Raw genomic sequence first — 16,738 nt, 5'->3', positions numbered from 1 at the left:
AGGCTTGAGAACACGGTTAGAGAGGCACTAGGTGGTAGCCACAGTTCTTCTACTTGGTGAGCTGGGATCTTCTCTCTGTCTATTTCATTGACTTCTTTTTTAATTCTCAACATCATTCATTGTGCTGCTTGAGGGTTAAATGTTCTGGAAATATCAATTAAATCCATCTGATCTAGTGTGTCATTTAAGGCCACAGTTTCTTGGTTGATTTTCTTTATGGAAGATCTATCCATTGATGTCAGTGTGGTGTTACAGTCTCCTATTATGACTATATTACTGTCAATCTCTCACTTTGTACTCATGCTTTAAATATTGAATTTGCGTTGTGGACTGAAACAAATACAGAACGATGTGTGTTTGAGTAAATAGGAAATTATTTCTTGGTAACAATAAAAGTTGTGTAAACAAAGTAAGGACCTAGGTAGGGCCAGAGTTGGCCAACATTTTCTATGAAGGACTAGATAGTAAATATTTGGGGGCTTTGGGAATCATGCAGTCTTTGTTGCATGTTTTTCTTGTATTCTTTTTTTTTAAACAACCTCTTAAACTAGGAAATAAAAATCATTCTTTGCTCTCACGAGCTGTTGGAAAAGAAGTTTGGGGAAAGATTTGGTGCATGGGCCATAGTTTCTGGGGGGAAGGGAGTGAAGAAGTACAGAAAGGAAGGTCATGTGTAGAAGCCAGTGAGAGGAGGCAGAGGCTTCTCTGACTGATGGAGGCTGTCAGGCTTCTAAGGGTTGATCAGAGCGTTTTATTGAGATTGATGCAGCTTAATAGGCCAGTGCAACCAGTTGAAAAGAGATTTTTGAATATTAGACTTAGGAGTTTGAATTTCATGTTAGAATCACCACTATCCATACATGGTCAGGCTTTCCCTCAGCACTGGACAGAGGGATACATACCCTGCTGTACCTCAGAAGCCCCAGACTGACTGTCCTCTTAAGTACCCCTGTGTTCCCTTCCCAAAGATGAGCTTTCAGCAAGATGGGTGTGGTTGGCTTTGCTGCATTACTGCGACTAGGATCATCAAAGTGAGTGAGAAACTCTGAGGCACTTCTGAGGAGTAGTTGTCTGAGAACAAAGCTAGTCTCTGAGGGAGAAACCAGTGCCTGAGTGTAGAGACACCATATTCTCAGCTTAGAGGGTTGATAGTGTTTGCTTTGTGCCCCTGACACGTTATGACTTTGGTACAATTCTTTTTGAAGTAGATGTTCTGAAACAATATAGATGTTTACGATTTCAATGATTTTTATTAATATTTTGGTCAGCTCCTGCTACAGTCCTTGAACCAGTTACACCTACAAAAGAGGCTCCAGCAACAGCATTTGGTAATTCCACTTTATGACTTTCAGCAAGTGCTTTTTTTGTTCATTGTCAAATCCATTCCACTCTGTTGCCATTTAATTCCATTCTTCATCTTGTCAGTTGAACATGCATAAAACACGTTATGTCTTGTTCTTAAGAGAGTCATACCTAAATCTTGTTTGGGATACCTTCTTGCCTTGTCAGTTACTTTCAAATTCTTTCATGCCACCTTATGCTGTTTTTTAACTTTTTAAAAATTGTTGTTCAACTACAGTTGCCTCCATTCCCCCCGCAACGCCATTACTCCCCCCCAACCCAGCCACTATGTTTTTAGATTAACCAGAGTGCTCTGTGAAGGCAAATTACATATAACTATGGGAGTGCCTGGTCTTGATCTATGTTAACCATTCTGTAATGGGAGAGTTTGATTATATGTTCTTTGTACACCTACTTTTTTTTTATCTGCCTGGTTTTTTGGTTCTTTTGTTGACATTTGGATAATATGTTTTTAGTGATTTATCTAAGAAATAATGTGATCAAGGCCAGCAGGTTGAAACAGCAAGCCCCATCCTTAGGGTTAAACTGACTCTCCACCTTACTCTCCACCTTAGCTTCAAAAAAATTCCTAACTTTTTAAATGCAGTCAGGTAACTCTAGGATAATGTAAAAAAATACAGATCTGACTCTCTGAATTAATAACTTTATTTTTATGTTAATCCCCCCATATCTTCAATAACAAATAAGATACAGTAGCATAGTTGGAACAGATTTTTCATACTAGAAAGATCCATTTACTGAAACTCAATAAAATCTCTCAAAGCTTTGGAAAACTTAAAGGTTTCTAAACCAAATAATTCACAGAAACATACACTTTAAAGTTAACTGAAAGTTATCTTTTTCCATTTCCAAAAACATCCAAAGGGACATGTCATTAACACACAAACTTAAAGCCACTCCATGTCCAAATGCACCTGAAACTACACCAGATAAAGGTAGAGTCCATGGTTAAAAGAGCCTAGGAGCCAGTCACCGAATGAAATTGTAAACCCCCATAACCCCTAATGAGAGAATCATGAAGAATCCTTCCCAGCCCAGGATTGGCCAGGAGTTTATATTTGGAGGAGGCATGATCAGCCCTCTAACTCTAGTGCTAGGAAAGGTGTTTCACTTTTCAGTTTGCAGGCTAATTGAACACCAAGTCCATTCCTGCATGCAAAGCATAGAGAATGAGAATAAGGCAGGGTGTTTTTGCAAATTTGAGATTTTTCTTGAGTACATAGACATTAAGTGTTAGATGCATCATTTGAGGTCTTAAAAAGGTAAGAAATCCATTTGGGCTTCAGTGAGGTAGGGACAGAGTTTGGGCCTTGATGTCATAATAGAATGTACACAAACAGGTGAGAGTGAACAAAGGTGAAAAAGTAGGGTATGTGTAGAGGCAACCAGAGCGGGGAGAGATCCTGCTGCTCCTGTCAGTTAAAGTATTTTAGTTGCTGATTCTGCACTGGATGACACCGTGGGAAGTTGGAGGAGGCTGATAAGAAATAAGGTCATAAGAAATCTCCTTTTTCCACACTGAATTAAGTTTTTTTCCTATACCGAGAGTGGATGGGCACTAAACAGTGATTGAAAGTAATGACAATCTCATGAGATGAAGAAGTCCATAACCAGTTTGGCCAAATCTAGACAAACCAATTGGTTTCCTTTCGTGTTAGTTCGCTAGAGCAGCCATGGCCAAATACTACAGACTGGATGGCTTAAACAACAGAAATCTATTTTTTACAACTTCTTGGAGCTAGAAGTCTAAGATCAAGGCGTCAACAGGTTTAATTTCTGCCAAGGCTTCTCTCCTTGGCTTGGAGATGGCCACCATCTTGCTATGTCCTCACACGGCCTCTTTTCAATGTACAAGGGTCCCTCATCTCTCTCTCTCACTTATTATAAGAACATCAGCCCTATTGGGTTAGGGCCATACCCTTGACACTTCATTTAGCCTTAATTGTCTTATCCAAGGCCCCATCTCCAAATACAGTCACATTGGGAGTTAAGGTTTCATGTGAATTTAGGGAGACACAATTAAGTCCATAGCCCCTCCTTCATCCAGAAATTTTTTAAAAAATTACTCTAGAAGTGTTAGTACACTGGCAAGATTCATTTTTTAAAACTCTTTTATTCCTTCAGTTCCTGTTACAGACCTTGAACCTGTTACTTTTACAACTGAGACCTCTGGGACAACATTAGGTAATGACCCTCTGCCTTTCACCAAGGTTTTTGCTTCTCATCATATAGTCCATTCAGTCTCCATTCCCATAACATGGCTTTTTCTTCTTTATGCGACAGCCACCATCATCCTCCATTGCCATTCAATCACTTCCTTCATCTGAAGAGTACAGAAGCCTCTTAAAAACAAGTTTCCTGTTTATTTTAAGAGAGCAGGCACGAGCTTAGTCAAAAACATTTACCTGCCTTGTACTGCATTTGAAATTGTCATGTGCTTCCTTGAGCAGTGTTCTGTGTTAAAGCTGAGTCTAAAAAAAATTGGGATCTGTTTCTTATCTAAGCTGATATTCACTAACAGACACTCTTATGTTCCTTTGCACATCTAAGTTTTTAGAGTTTTTTTAAAAAAACTATTTACATGTTAGGTTGTTTCTTAGTGCTTTAAGTAATGTGGTTTTTTGTTAATTTGTCAAATAAGGAATTGCCCAAATCTGAAATTTTAAATTACAAACCTCTTCCTTAGTCTGATCATAACTTCCTCTTCCCTTGCACCAGAGTTGAGCTCTCCTTCTTGATCATTCAGTTCCCACTGAGAAAATGCTCTGAGGATCCGATTATAAGTGCTAATCCTCATGATTTGAATGAGTGATTTCGTTGTACTAATGAGTTTGCCCCAGAGTATCCTCAATGATAAAAGAAAACACATTGGCATGAAATGAGTAAACATTTTAAACTACAGACAATTTCCTGGAACTTTAGGAAATCTAGCAGTTTTGGAAAAACCTCCCCTTAATGTCAAGAGCCATAAGACCCAAAGTAACACAAGACTTTTCTTTCTTCAGCTACCAAAGCATCAAAAAGGCCCCATCGTCCACGTCCAAGACCTAAAACCACACCAAGCCCTCAAGTACCTCAGACCAAACTGGGTAACTGTGTGATTCCTTGAGTAAAAAATGAGCCCTAGTAGCCTAATGAGGACCCAAAGCAGTGCCAAGCTTTTATGTTCTCAAAGCATGAGATCACGAGCATAGTCAGTAAGGTCCTCTCTTTCCAGGTGACAATGAGGATATGCCTTTGTGTGATACTGTGGGTGCCAGAATACCTTATTACTTGTGTGAGAGAATCTTCTTTGATATGCATACAGACTATTTCTTGCTATGAAATTTCATTCAAATCTTAAAACTCTTTTAGCATAGCCAATATTCAATTCAAGTAAGTAAATATTCCTGGGTCAATGCTGGCAACCTTGGGTAATATGTCAGCTGTAGGAAACCTATTTTATTTATAAAACAGTAAAGTTGAGTACATGTTTGCATGATAATACAAATTTTAAATATCAGTCTTGCAAAGGAAAAGATCAAGGTAGATTGGACTTGCACCTTGAACCTAGACCCACTACAGGATATGAATGAATGAAGGCAAAAGTGAACCAACACAAGGACTGGACATGTGGAGGGGGTAGGGGCTGGGTAAAGGCATTCTAGTCTGGAACAGACTGTCCTGCTTCTAGATTATCGAAACATGGCTGTTGCTGCATTTGGAAGGGTCCATCTGCAGAGTTGGAAGAGGATTCTGAGGACCTGACTCGAGCTTAGATTTGATTCAGAGACATCAAATCTCCCTCCACCTTTTCTGGGCTTAGACCAGATCCATGCTCTACTGATAGAGTGGTTATCTTTATTCTGCTCTCTAATGTGCCCTGGTTTATTCCTGGCAAGATCAACATAGTCCACTTCAATGATTCATTTTTGTATCCATTTCAAATTTATAAAGTCTGTTTATCCATGTTGACTTAAACATAGTAAGTATCCATGTTCAGCTGCCACAGAGGTACAGATTGATCAGATTTTTAAACAGCCAGTTTCTTTTCTATGTGTAGATTAGAAAATAAACTTAGAGTTTTTCATACCAGTTAGAATCTATGAGTTAAAACCTAGGAGAATTTAATGCTGACTTCCTTAAGATATTAAAATAGTTTAAAAGCTAATCCTAAAGCTGAATATAATTTGGCTAAATCTTCAAAGAACAAATACCTACTCTTTTTTTCAGTTATTTTTGTGTCTTTGTTTCTGTAGAAAGATTGTATACAAGTAAGCTTGTTTGGATGTGAATGTTGTAATTCTTCATGTATTTTGAAATCTCTTTGGTTTACTGTATTTTTGGTCAGTTCCTGCTACAGTCCTTGAACCTGTCACACTTAGACCACAGACCCCAGGCACAACATTAGGTAATGATACCCCATGTTTTCCACAAGTCTTATTCTGATTATTGTAAAATCCAGAGTTTCGTCTCACTTCACAATAGTGTCAATAGTGTCATGGCATTGAACCTACTTGAAGTTTTATCATGGCATTCTGTGTTTTATTTAAGCAGCATTTGTAACAAAACTGGTTTTAAAACATACCATGGCTCTCTACCTCTTACCTTGTAAGATAAAGCCATCAATAGCCAGCATAGGACCAAGAAAATTCATTGCTGTGTATCTATATTTCTACTTTTTTCTATTTGCATACTATTTAGTGGTTCTTATTTTAATAGCCATGTAGAAAATACACCCAAAATTAAAAGATTAAGTAGTAAATCCCAGATTTAGTGTAACCTTCATTATCCATTAAAATTTAGCAACAGTTCTTAAGCTTGTTGTCACCTAATCCAGCTGTCCTATGAGACTGATTATCATTAATAACTTTTATATATTTAATTTAAAAGTATTTTTGTTTTTAAAGAATCTTCTATGATAAAAGAAGATATAAAAGGAGTATTTGAGAGAAAAATCTCAAATGAAAAAAGCAAATATTTAGAGTGGAAAATCTGTAGTCATGTTTTAGCCTCTCACAGCTGTCAGAAGCACAGATAATGTAATTATGTAGTAACCCAAGGTTTTCTTCCTTCAGCTTCCAAACCATTACAACGCACAGGTCGCCCGTGTCCCAGACCAAAAACCACACTGCCTCCTGAAACACCTGAGTCCAAACCAGGTAAACATATGTCCCTGGTTTAGAGTCCCAGCAGCTAACCCAGCAGGGTCTCAAGAGTAACATTTGAAGCAGAGAAAGATAGATTAAGAAAGACTGGAGCCTTGAAAACCATTGTACATGGATAAGTAGAAAGATGGTGAGGAATAAAAGCAGAAAAAGTAGGTAAAAGTAGAGACTAACCAGAAGAAAAAGCCTAACCACAATACTGGTATAGAGGATGCCTGACTTCAAGGTGAAAGTCAAAGCTTTTCTGGATCTACATGGTCCCATGGCCTTTCATGGCGGTGATCCTTAGGCAACTGATGGAGGAGTTGAGATTTGATCCAGTGGACAGCAAGCTGTTCTTTGCACATGAACACATGGTCTTTCTTAGCTTAGAATAGATGAATACCCTATTCAGTTCAGCATGCTGAGGACTCAGAGTCTTTCCAAAGATAAGAACTTATCTTTGGAATAAGAATTTATAAGATAAATTCTTATCTTTGGAAAGACACATCCCACTTTAGAATTAGATAATCGAAGAAGAGAGATAAGGCAATAAGTTCCAGACTTAGGTATCACTGCATTTTAGAAAGTAAACTGTTTTCTTGTCTAGTTTAATAGTTTTTAAAAGTTACTATATAGTTCTAGAAGCTATGTTATGCTACTAAGATTCATTTTGGGGTTAAATGTTTGCATTTTCTTTCATTTAAAACACTTTTGTTTATTGTTAATACTTTTGGTCAGTTTCTACTGCAGACTTTGAACCCATTATATTCAGGACTGAGCCTTGGGTAACAACAAAAGGTAATAACATGTCATAACCCCTGGTGCTTCCTTTCTCATCGTCAGAGCCATTCCATCAACATTGTAGCTACAGGCTCTTTTGCTTCTTAAGGCTACATCATCATCCTTTGTTGTCACTGCATTATATTCTTCATCATAAAAGTACTGACGATCTAATTCTTAAAAGAAGTTATTCTTTATCTTTATCTGTTATGCATTTAACCATCGAAATCTTGTCATTTTTGTGTTTTTTTTAACCAATGTTTTGTTAAAGTTGGGTTTAAAAAGTAATTATCTTGATTCTAACAATTATTACTGTGTTTAGGAGTTTCTTTGTGTTTCTAAAAGTCATCTTTCTTTTAATTATGTGATAGTTCTTTGATTGACATTTGAGGTAATCACGTGGTTTTATCTAGTTAACTCTCAAAGTTTGTGGGTGTCACCACCCCCATATTTTACCAGTGATTCTTCCCCTTTTTATTCACTAGAAAAGATTTTTTACTTCTTGAATTAGCAACTTAATTTTATATATGATTTATTTCTAATAAATTTTTTATTGTAAAAAAAGGCATATATTAGGGGATGAAAGTTTCAGATTAAAAAGTTTAAAAGACACATTTCCTAAAATGTAAGGAAATCTAACAAGTTTTAGGAAATCTAGAGCCATGGATCATGTCTGCGTAGCTTCTGAGCTGCAGACTCTGTAGTAACTCAAGGTTTTCTTTCTTCAGCTCCTAAACCACCAAAACGGACCCGTCGTCCACGTCCCAAACCCAAAACCACAACAACTACCGAGGCACCTCAAGCCAGTCTGGGTAAATGTGGGTTTCTGGTTAAGGGGCTGAGTCCTAGCACCTTTGGGAAGCCTGGGATTGGAGTCCCTGGTGGGAGTGAGAGCCCATGTGAGCCCCTTGTGGGGCATTGTGGGTAAAGGCTCCACTAACTGCTGCTGCTCCATGGTTGATTCAGCAAAGGAATTCACGGTTGGGGCAAACCTGTGCAGCACCTGAATTCCTTGTACTTCTGCACATAGATCTTCTCTTTTAATAGGCATTTTATTTACTTTTTCTTATTTCATTGTGTTCTTTTATTAAAGACAAGCTATCTTAAATAGAACAAAGCATTTTTAATTCCAGAAACAAACACTGAGTGCCTTCCATCCCCCCACGGCCACTGTGAGGGCATCACAGAAGTGGGCAGCTTGTTTTCACTTCCCAGTCTATAGTATAGTCAGAGTCAGAACCTGCCCCAATGCAAAGCATTCAAAGATGGAACCAAGGCAGTGGAAGTCTGGCTTGATGTTTGCCGGGGCCGTAAGCATCTATGAGCTTAGAGAGAGAGAAGTTTGTCAAGCAGAGGAATAAAGAGTTGGAAAGAAGTTGGGTCTTAAAATCTTGAAAATGAACAGAGGCAGAAGAAAAGGGGCTATCGAGGCCAACCTGAGGGCTCAGACTTCTGGAAAAGGACGTCCTGCTTCTAAGCGGTTATAATACTGCTATGTTTGGAAGAATCCCTAAGAGCAGTTAAAGAGAAATCCTTGAATGTGTGTCTCAGATGTTTGGATCTGACCCTAGAAGTATCAGTGGTCTCTCCCACCTTTATAGGATACCACATTTTTGTGATCAGAGAGGTTCTCTACCAGACAACATGCACTGAGTGAATGTTCGTTGTTCTGATTCGCTGAGTGCCTTGCCTTAACAGAGGTTTCAGCCTCCTTCCAAATAGTTCTCAAGATGAACATGGTTCACTTTGCTATGCCTTCTTTCACACACAAACATTATCTGTTATGTCCATAATTATTTAGACATGCTATTTTCTAAACCGACAATTGCCAGACCAGTTACCTAACTACAAGTTTAATTAAACATTTAAACAAGTTTCCAATGACCATCTTCTAACAATAGTTGGAATTAGTTACTCAGCAGTATTGAATTGACTTTATCAAGGTACTTATCAGATTTATCTAGGCTATTACTGACTGTTTTATAAAAGAGCATTTACCTGGCTTTTAAATAATCTTTAAAATAAGAAGTGTTTAATTTCAGAAAAAAATTTAAAAACTGCTGTACACCTAGTGAAGCAATGTAATACCTATGAGGTTTAATTTGCTGACTTTCACAAGTGTTTATTTCATTGCTTTTCATTAGTTCCTGTCACAGATCTTGAGCCTGGTACTCCTAGAAGTGAAGTTCCAGAAACCGTAGGTAATGAGAATACGGTCCTTCCAATAGTGCGTTTCCTACTCATTGTCATACCATTGTAGCTGCAGGTTCTCCTGCATCTTAAACCATCTCGGCATCCTCTGGTGTTAATCCATTACAGTCTTTATCTTGAAATTACTCTAAGCTCTATGTCAAGTTATCTGTTGAATTTAAGAGATGTGCATGAACTACTTTCAGGATATCAAACTCTCATGTAACTTCTCAACATTGTGTCATATCATATGCACTTGTTTGAACAGCACTGATTAGTTTAAGCTTCATTTCAAGCATGAATTTCCATCCATCCTTTACTTACACTGCTTATGTCTCATCAATTGTAGAAATACCATATTTCTTTGCTCGTATTACTTTTTATTTTATTGTATGAGTACCTGTGTGGTTATATTGGTGGATGTACTATTTCAATGAATAATGTTTTTAGTTAACTGTCAAAATTTTAAATGTGCTAAGACTTGAAAGTTTAAATGATAGGTATATATGATAGAGTAGGATGACTCTTTTTCCTTTTCTAACAGGGTTTTTAAATGTTTCTTAACTTTTATTGAATCAAAGACCACTTTGGAATTTTGATGAGCAAAGAAACATTTCTTATGTTTTCAAACATATGAGCTCTTCATTATACTGTGATTATTTAAATACTAAGCAAAAATAATAGATACTAATTATTTCAGCTTGAACAGAGGGCAAGAAGACTGATAAATGCTTGCCTTCAGTAGAGTTAGAAAAGTATATATGATAGAAATGTGTAAAAAACTTGTCCAGCAGTGTCTTCCATAATAACAAGAGGCACATGGGAGAACTTCTTGTTAACCACGGTTTTTAACTGAGTGCAACGCTATGTCGATCTTATGAGATTAACGAGTACTTGACCAGTTGGTCAATCTATGAAGAACAAGTGTCTCTTTTCTCTCCGTTCTGAAACTTAAAAATTGACTTCTGAAATTAGTCATCAAGTGAATTTTTAAAATTTCTTTGGCTTATTTTATTCTTTTTGGCCAGTTCTAACTACAGTCCTTGAACCCGTCGCTCATAGAACCAAGGCTCCAGAAACAACATTAGGTAATGATAATCTATGTTTCTCGTCAATTTTTTATGCTCATTGTCAACCCATTCCATCATCATCATAATCTCATTACCATCAGCTTCAAAGGACTGTCTTGTCATTGTCTGCTGTCTTTCAACTTCATTTTTCTTCTTCTTAAGAGTATTGCAGACTCTTAACAGAAGTTACCTATTTTTTAAAAGCTATGCATGGGCCTAGATCAGAATGTCTGTTATTTGAATTTTTGTCACGTACTTTTGTCTAAACTGCACTCACACTTAAAGCTGAGTTTCAAGTTCAGTGGGTAATGTATCTTTTTTCTAGACCACCTAACCACAAATATAGCAATTGGTCTAGTGCCATGGATTCCTTGGCCTATTTAAATTTCTTGGTGTGAATCTAAGACCACACAACCTAGTTTGTCTAGCATCCTTACCTTTGTTTGAAGTTAGGGATATATAAGGATCTTCACTCTTTGTCTTAACCTTAAGTATTTTATCTCTCAAGAGCCTTTGGTGATTAAAAAAAATTAACAAAATAGGAGAAAATATTGCAGTCTTAAAAATTATATACCTAAAATGTCAAGAAAATATAGCATATTTTAGAAAATGAAGAACTTATTTCCACCTGGCTAGTGTAACTCAGTGGATTGAGTGCGGGCCTGCAAACCACACGATCATGGTTCGATTCCCAGTCAGGGCACATGCCTGGGTTGCAGGCCAGCTCCCAGCAGGGGACTCACAAGAAGCAACCATACATTGATATTTCTCTCCCTCTCTCCTTCTCTTCCCCTCTAAAGATAAATAAATAAAATCTCTTAAAAAAAAGAACTTATTTCCAAAACCACCTTCACTAGAGTAATCCAACATTTCTTCCTTCAGCTCCTAAAATATCACCATGGTCCCATCAGCCCCATCCCAACAGATTTTCCAAAGCAAGCTTTCATATTGGAGTCAGAAAATCAAACACCTCAGAAAACCTTATATTGATCATAATAAAATGCTTATCAGAGTTCAAAAATTGTGACTACCTTTTGCAATACATTATTCCTAGCTACAGTTTACCAAATCTTCAAAAAGGAACTATTCACTTCCTGTCATTTTAAAAAATAATTTTGTATTTTATTTATTTTGAGAAAAAGAGGAAGGGAGGGAGAAGGAGAGGGAGAGAAACATTGGTCAGTTGTCCCACACACGCCCCCAACCAGGGTCCTGGCCTACAACTCAGGCAAGTGCCCTGACTGGGAATCGAACCAGAGACCTTACTGTTTGCAGCATAACACCCAACTGACTGAGCGAAGCAGTAGGAGCTAAATTCAGAAGTTTAAAAATATTGTTTGTCACTTGAAGCTAATGTTTTGAAAGAAAAATTAAGACTCTGTGTGTTTAAACTTTCTCATTTTCATGTTGTTGCTTTTGGTTAGTTCCTACTACAGGCTTTGAACTTGTTATTCCCAGTTCTGAGGACCCAGAAACATTAGGTAATCATTTTTACGGCCTCATTAAGAACTCTTCTTGCTCATTAAAATTCACTCCATCACCACCATGGCCAGAGTTGCTCTTGCTTTCTTAGGCTGCTGTTGTCATTCCATTTCCCACTTCAGTGTATGAGTAGTCAGAATTTTAATTCACGTGTTACTTATTGTTTGTAACAAATACCCTTAAGGTCCAGTTGAGAAAATCTATCTGGCATGAAACCCCTTTAACGTTTTATTATATGATTCAGTGATGAGTCTGAAGTTCAAATTGCTCTCCTCTTTGGTATTTAGATTTATTAAACAATGCCAATTAAGTATCATGAACTTTCTCTTGCATAACTTTACCTTCTATGAGATCTATGTCATATTCTCATTATCTCTTCCTGTTTTAAGGAATAAGGGTTCCTCATTGTAATAAATTATCAAAAAATGTTGCTTCCCAGAAGTGCCAATCCTAATAAATATAAATTACAGGCTCCACAACCAGTGATGAATTTGGCTATTCCTTATTCTTCACCACAGTTTAGCAGTTGTTCTTAATCTTTACTAAGTAGAAATCTCTCTGAGTATCTAATTATGCATGTAATATTTATTTCTTTAATAAATCAATAAATTTTATGTATTATTTTGGTCTCTAGAGGACCCTCAGTGAAGATAAGGAATAAATCATATTAGTATTAGGAAACAAACTCAAGAAAATCTGCTATGGTTTAGAAAACACAGGTCAATATACAGTGCTGTTGGTGGTTTCTAGACTTACAAACACTGTAATAACCCAAGATTTTTTTTCTTTAATTTCAAAGCAATGGGGAAGAAACCCCACCCTTCTCCCAAACTTGAATCATCCTGAAGCTTCTTTGTTGAAACCAAGGAAATCTACGGTTTCTGGTTTAAAGAGTCCTTCCAGCCCATGACAGTTGGGCCGCAGGAGTGACAGTGATGCGGCTTGCTAACTTGCACTTCTCACATCTGTGCCTTCTTAGAGAAGGGCAAAAATAGTGAATAGCATGTCTCCAACTACAGAGCTGACCAGAAGGCTCATGGTTGGGGAGCGTTCTGTGTAGCTGAATTCATGATGTGCCCTGCATAAGGGTTGTCTCTGACAAAAAATATATCTTATTCAATTCTCCTATTATCATATTTTACTCATTTTTAAAAAATTCTGCTCATTTAGTTTATGCAAACAAACATTTCCCTGCCCTCTGGGTTCCCAGCACTATATTATTAGCCATTGTGTGGGGTAGGGTGGGGTGCTGAACAGAGATGGAGATGTAAAGTAAGGGTGCGCTTTACCTTTTGAACAGATGCCAACATAGTCGTGGAAAGAAACAGTAACAGTGCATCTTTTAATTAGCTAATGGCATTTGGAGCTCATGTTGACAGTACAAGGTATGGTTGTTACTAGCAACCTACAATACTTAGAAAATGGTGAGTCCATTTCAGTTATTAGAGCTTCTTTTAGTGTTAATAATGTATTATCTTATTGGCCAGCATAAAGCAGGTATAGGTACAAAACACTGAGTTTATCTTCATTCATTCAGTGCTCTCACAATAACCCATCCTTGATCAATTGTATTATTGTGTGCTTCGGGTTTGTTTGTCTGTCTGTCTGTCTGTCTATTTTTTTCTTACTAGTTCCTGAAGTCCAGGAATCTGTTACATTTAACACTGGGTCATCAGAGGAAGCTATAGGTAAAAATGTTTCTTAATGGGAAGTCAGTATACATGCTTTTTCCCATCTCATGGTGGAAGTCTTCCTAGAATGCCCTCACGCCATGTGACATTTCATAGCTTCTCACACCTTGCCTATGCTCATCTAGTGACTCTTGAGAGCCAAATATTATATTCAGCACATGTGCTAGTGTCTGCTGTATTGCCATGCAAGTTTCATACTTTCCTTATTCGGTGTCCTCTCGGCCTGAATGAAATTTTAATATTTTTATGTTCTGATCACTCTTTCAATGTGAAAATGCACGTATTATTCTTCATGTGAATATCATTTGTAGTACTCATCCCCAAGCTCTCCAAAGACTCACACTATGTTTTTTTCTCATTAGAATGGAAGTGAAAGATTTGCTTTGCCCCAGGCAGAAATTGCTTAGACCCTCAGTTCTCATGTGCGTGTGGGTGTGCGTGTGCATGATCCCACACAGCACTTCGCCTTTATTTCCTGCTTTCATGTCTGCCATCTTAAATTGTAGTCATCTTCATCAGTCACCTAAATGTTATTCTCATGAATGTATCTACGTAAGGTAACTAACCTTTGTTTTCAAAGTAAACAGTGTTCCATTACAGAGCACTGTGGGCTGCCCACCACTAACCAGGCTCCCTGTTTCCTCCCTAGCATCCGTGGAAACAGATTATGTATATCCCACTGCCAAAGCACCACTCAGGCCAGAGGAGCCAAACACCGAAGGTGGTAAAGGTTTTCATGCTTTGATTCATGTAATTCGACAACCTCTTAATTAGCTTATATTATGTCCATGGAACATGAAACTTCAAGCTTTGGTACTTGTTCTACAAGTGAATAGATTTGAAGATCTGATAGCTTCCCAAATTCTTGGATTCTCAAAGTGATAATTACTCTCCGAATACAGAAATGTCAGTTTCTTTGTGGTATCTAAATATTGAGTCATAATATTTGTGACAACCAGTTAATGAAAGTTAAAACATAAATATTACTCGGAGGGTTAGTTTTGTAGGGTAGAATGTCCATTCCTGGTTCCCTTTTTTTCTTCTCTAAATTCATTGTTCTGCAAAGTCTTAGGAGAATAAGGTGTGTTGATATTAGAGAAGCGTGCTTGACTGTAGCTTAACATCTTACAATGTATTAAATTTTTCTCCTTTGTTTTGATACAGTTGTGGAATCTGTTACAAATGTGTCTGAACCACCTGAGACCACATTAGGTAATGACACACCCCAGCAGCTTTTGTCCTCATTGCCACCATCATCTGAGAACATCGGGTTCTCCCTCATTGTGAAGCCACGCTGCAACCTCATTCTTCGTCACTGCAGTTGATTTCCTTCCTAAGTTCTCCCAGGCATAACCACCCCCAATTAATCTCTTCTTCCATTCCATTTTGTATCTGGACCTGGACTCTTCCTCTGCTTAAGTCCGTGAAACTGTCCAATCTAAAGCATCTTTTTTCCCTAATACTTTGGACTCTTCCAGCTTGATGTTGTGTTGAATATTTCAGATAATATTTCTTATATAATGATCCACTTATACTTTCTACCCTGGCAACATACTCCCCACTAACACTCATGCCATCACATTCATTTACATGTTTGATGTTTTTTTCCATTATTTAAATGGAATTCAATGCTTCTTGAGTCAGTTTATGCATTAACACTTTTTTATCACTTTGTTTTTTTCCTTTATGGTTACTACTGAATATATCTTTCTAGCATTTAGACCCTCACTAGTGTGAGTGAAGATTTAAAAATTAAGGGCATTGCTTACTTGGAAAGTATTTTTGTAACCTGGCATCTCTAAGCATTTTTTAAAATATATGTATTAGGAAGAAGGAGGAATGCTATTTTGCTGCAGACTGGCAGTTTTCTTTCTTTTAAAAAAATATACTTGTTACCATCATTTCTATCATCTGTACTCAAAGGGTGCAAAGCACCACGGTTTCCTTGGTTATTTTCTCCTGTTGGTTACCATAGAAGTATAAATCTACCATAGAGGCATTATATCTACCTTCCCAAACTATAATTCTACCCAGCCCAAATGAGCCTCACACTGGACTGGGTAAGTGCATTATTTTGTACTTCATGTAGAAGGTGAGTGTTTGCAAAATGTAAGAATAGACAGACAACATGGGTACTACGTGACATTGGAAGCCCCGCCTTAATCACTCAGCGCACAGTCCCTGCCGCCCCACTTCCTCCATGCGCCCCTTGCAGGCCGCCAGGTGGCAGTGTCGTGAACGTTCTTCAGGGTATGGATGGAAAACACCCCTCAGCTGCTATGCAAGTGTTTAACATAGAAAATGGTAATGTTTCTGGGGAATAACATTTATATCCCATTGAAATGGAATTTTAAATATCATCTTGACTAGTTTTAGAAGATAGACAAGTTCTATCTTCATGTAAAAAGTATTTTAAGATAAATAATTTGTGTCGAGGTTAACAGAAACAGGTGTCACTGTGCAAGCCCTATAAAAAGGCATAACTGACCATAATTACCTTGACATTGTTCAGGTCCTTTACTTCTTTCCACTCCATCCTGCGGTGGGTTGGCCATTTCACTGCATGCAAAATAAGACAAATTGAAATCAAACCAGTTACTTGGGCAAGTCATAAAAGGTTTACTTGATAGCAGAGTGGGAAATGAAGGAAAACATGTCATTAACATGGATAACTAGAGATACTTCCTCTTATGAGGTAAAACCCTCTAGGTATCTATAGGCTCTCTTGAAATAGGAGTTTACTATAAATAAGTCCAAACTTGTGTTTCGATTGCCATTGAGCTTTTTTTATATGACTCTATTTCCACAAGGGGTGGAGATATTAATTTTACTCCTTGTCTTTGGAAATAGCCTATTAAATATTGCCTATTAAACTCTACAGTTTAATTATTGCCAAAATTCTGCATTGACTGCATTAACTGAATCTGTGTCAGTTATCACTAACTCTTCAAAGTTCATTGTTTTCAATAGCTATAATAATCAATATTATTGAAATGTTTAGTTGTGAATGCTGTTAGCGATTCTTAACTCTTTC

General features: G+C 37.4%; 1 protein-coding gene across 5 annotated transcripts in view; it reads left to right on the top strand.

Moving 5' to 3' along the window:
* ABI3BP (ABI family member 3 binding protein) overlaps positions 1-16,738 on the top strand; it is a 255,288-nt gene that overhangs the window by 164,171 nt on the left and 74,379 nt on the right. For 4 of the 5 annotated variants that reach the window (XM_037058952.1, XM_037058951.1, XM_037058950.1 and 1 more), the window contains 12 exons: positions 1,269-1,328; positions 3,487-3,546; positions 4,368-4,451; positions 5,693-5,752; positions 6,420-6,503; positions 7,230-7,289; positions 8,000-8,083; positions 9,416-9,472; positions 10,490-10,549; positions 11,956-12,012; positions 14,354-14,425; positions 14,869-14,916. The exons of the other annotated variant lie outside the window; for it this stretch is intronic. In XM_037058952.1, coding sequence (XP_036914847.1) covers positions 1,269-1,328; positions 3,487-3,546; positions 4,368-4,451; positions 5,693-5,752; positions 6,420-6,503; positions 7,230-7,289; positions 8,000-8,083; positions 9,416-9,472; positions 10,490-10,549; positions 11,956-12,012; positions 14,354-14,425; positions 14,869-14,916 — 786 coding nt within the window. The remainder of the gene's footprint in view (positions 1-1,268; positions 1,329-3,486; positions 3,547-4,367; positions 4,452-5,692; positions 5,753-6,419; positions 6,504-7,229; positions 7,290-7,999; positions 8,084-9,415; positions 9,473-10,489; positions 10,550-11,955; positions 12,013-14,353; positions 14,426-14,868; positions 14,917-16,738) is intronic. 5 annotated transcript variants of the gene reach the window in all.

This window comes from Sturnira hondurensis, unplaced genomic scaffold, assembly GCF_014824575.4.
Source record: "Sturnira hondurensis isolate 20B ecotype Veracruz unplaced genomic scaffold, ASM1482457v3 Scaffold0010428, whole genome shotgun sequence".
In the NCBI taxonomy this organism is placed as follows: domain Eukaryota; kingdom Metazoa; phylum Chordata; class Mammalia; order Chiroptera; family Phyllostomidae; genus Sturnira; species Sturnira hondurensis.
This window is presented reverse-complemented; position numbering and strand designations above follow the sequence as displayed.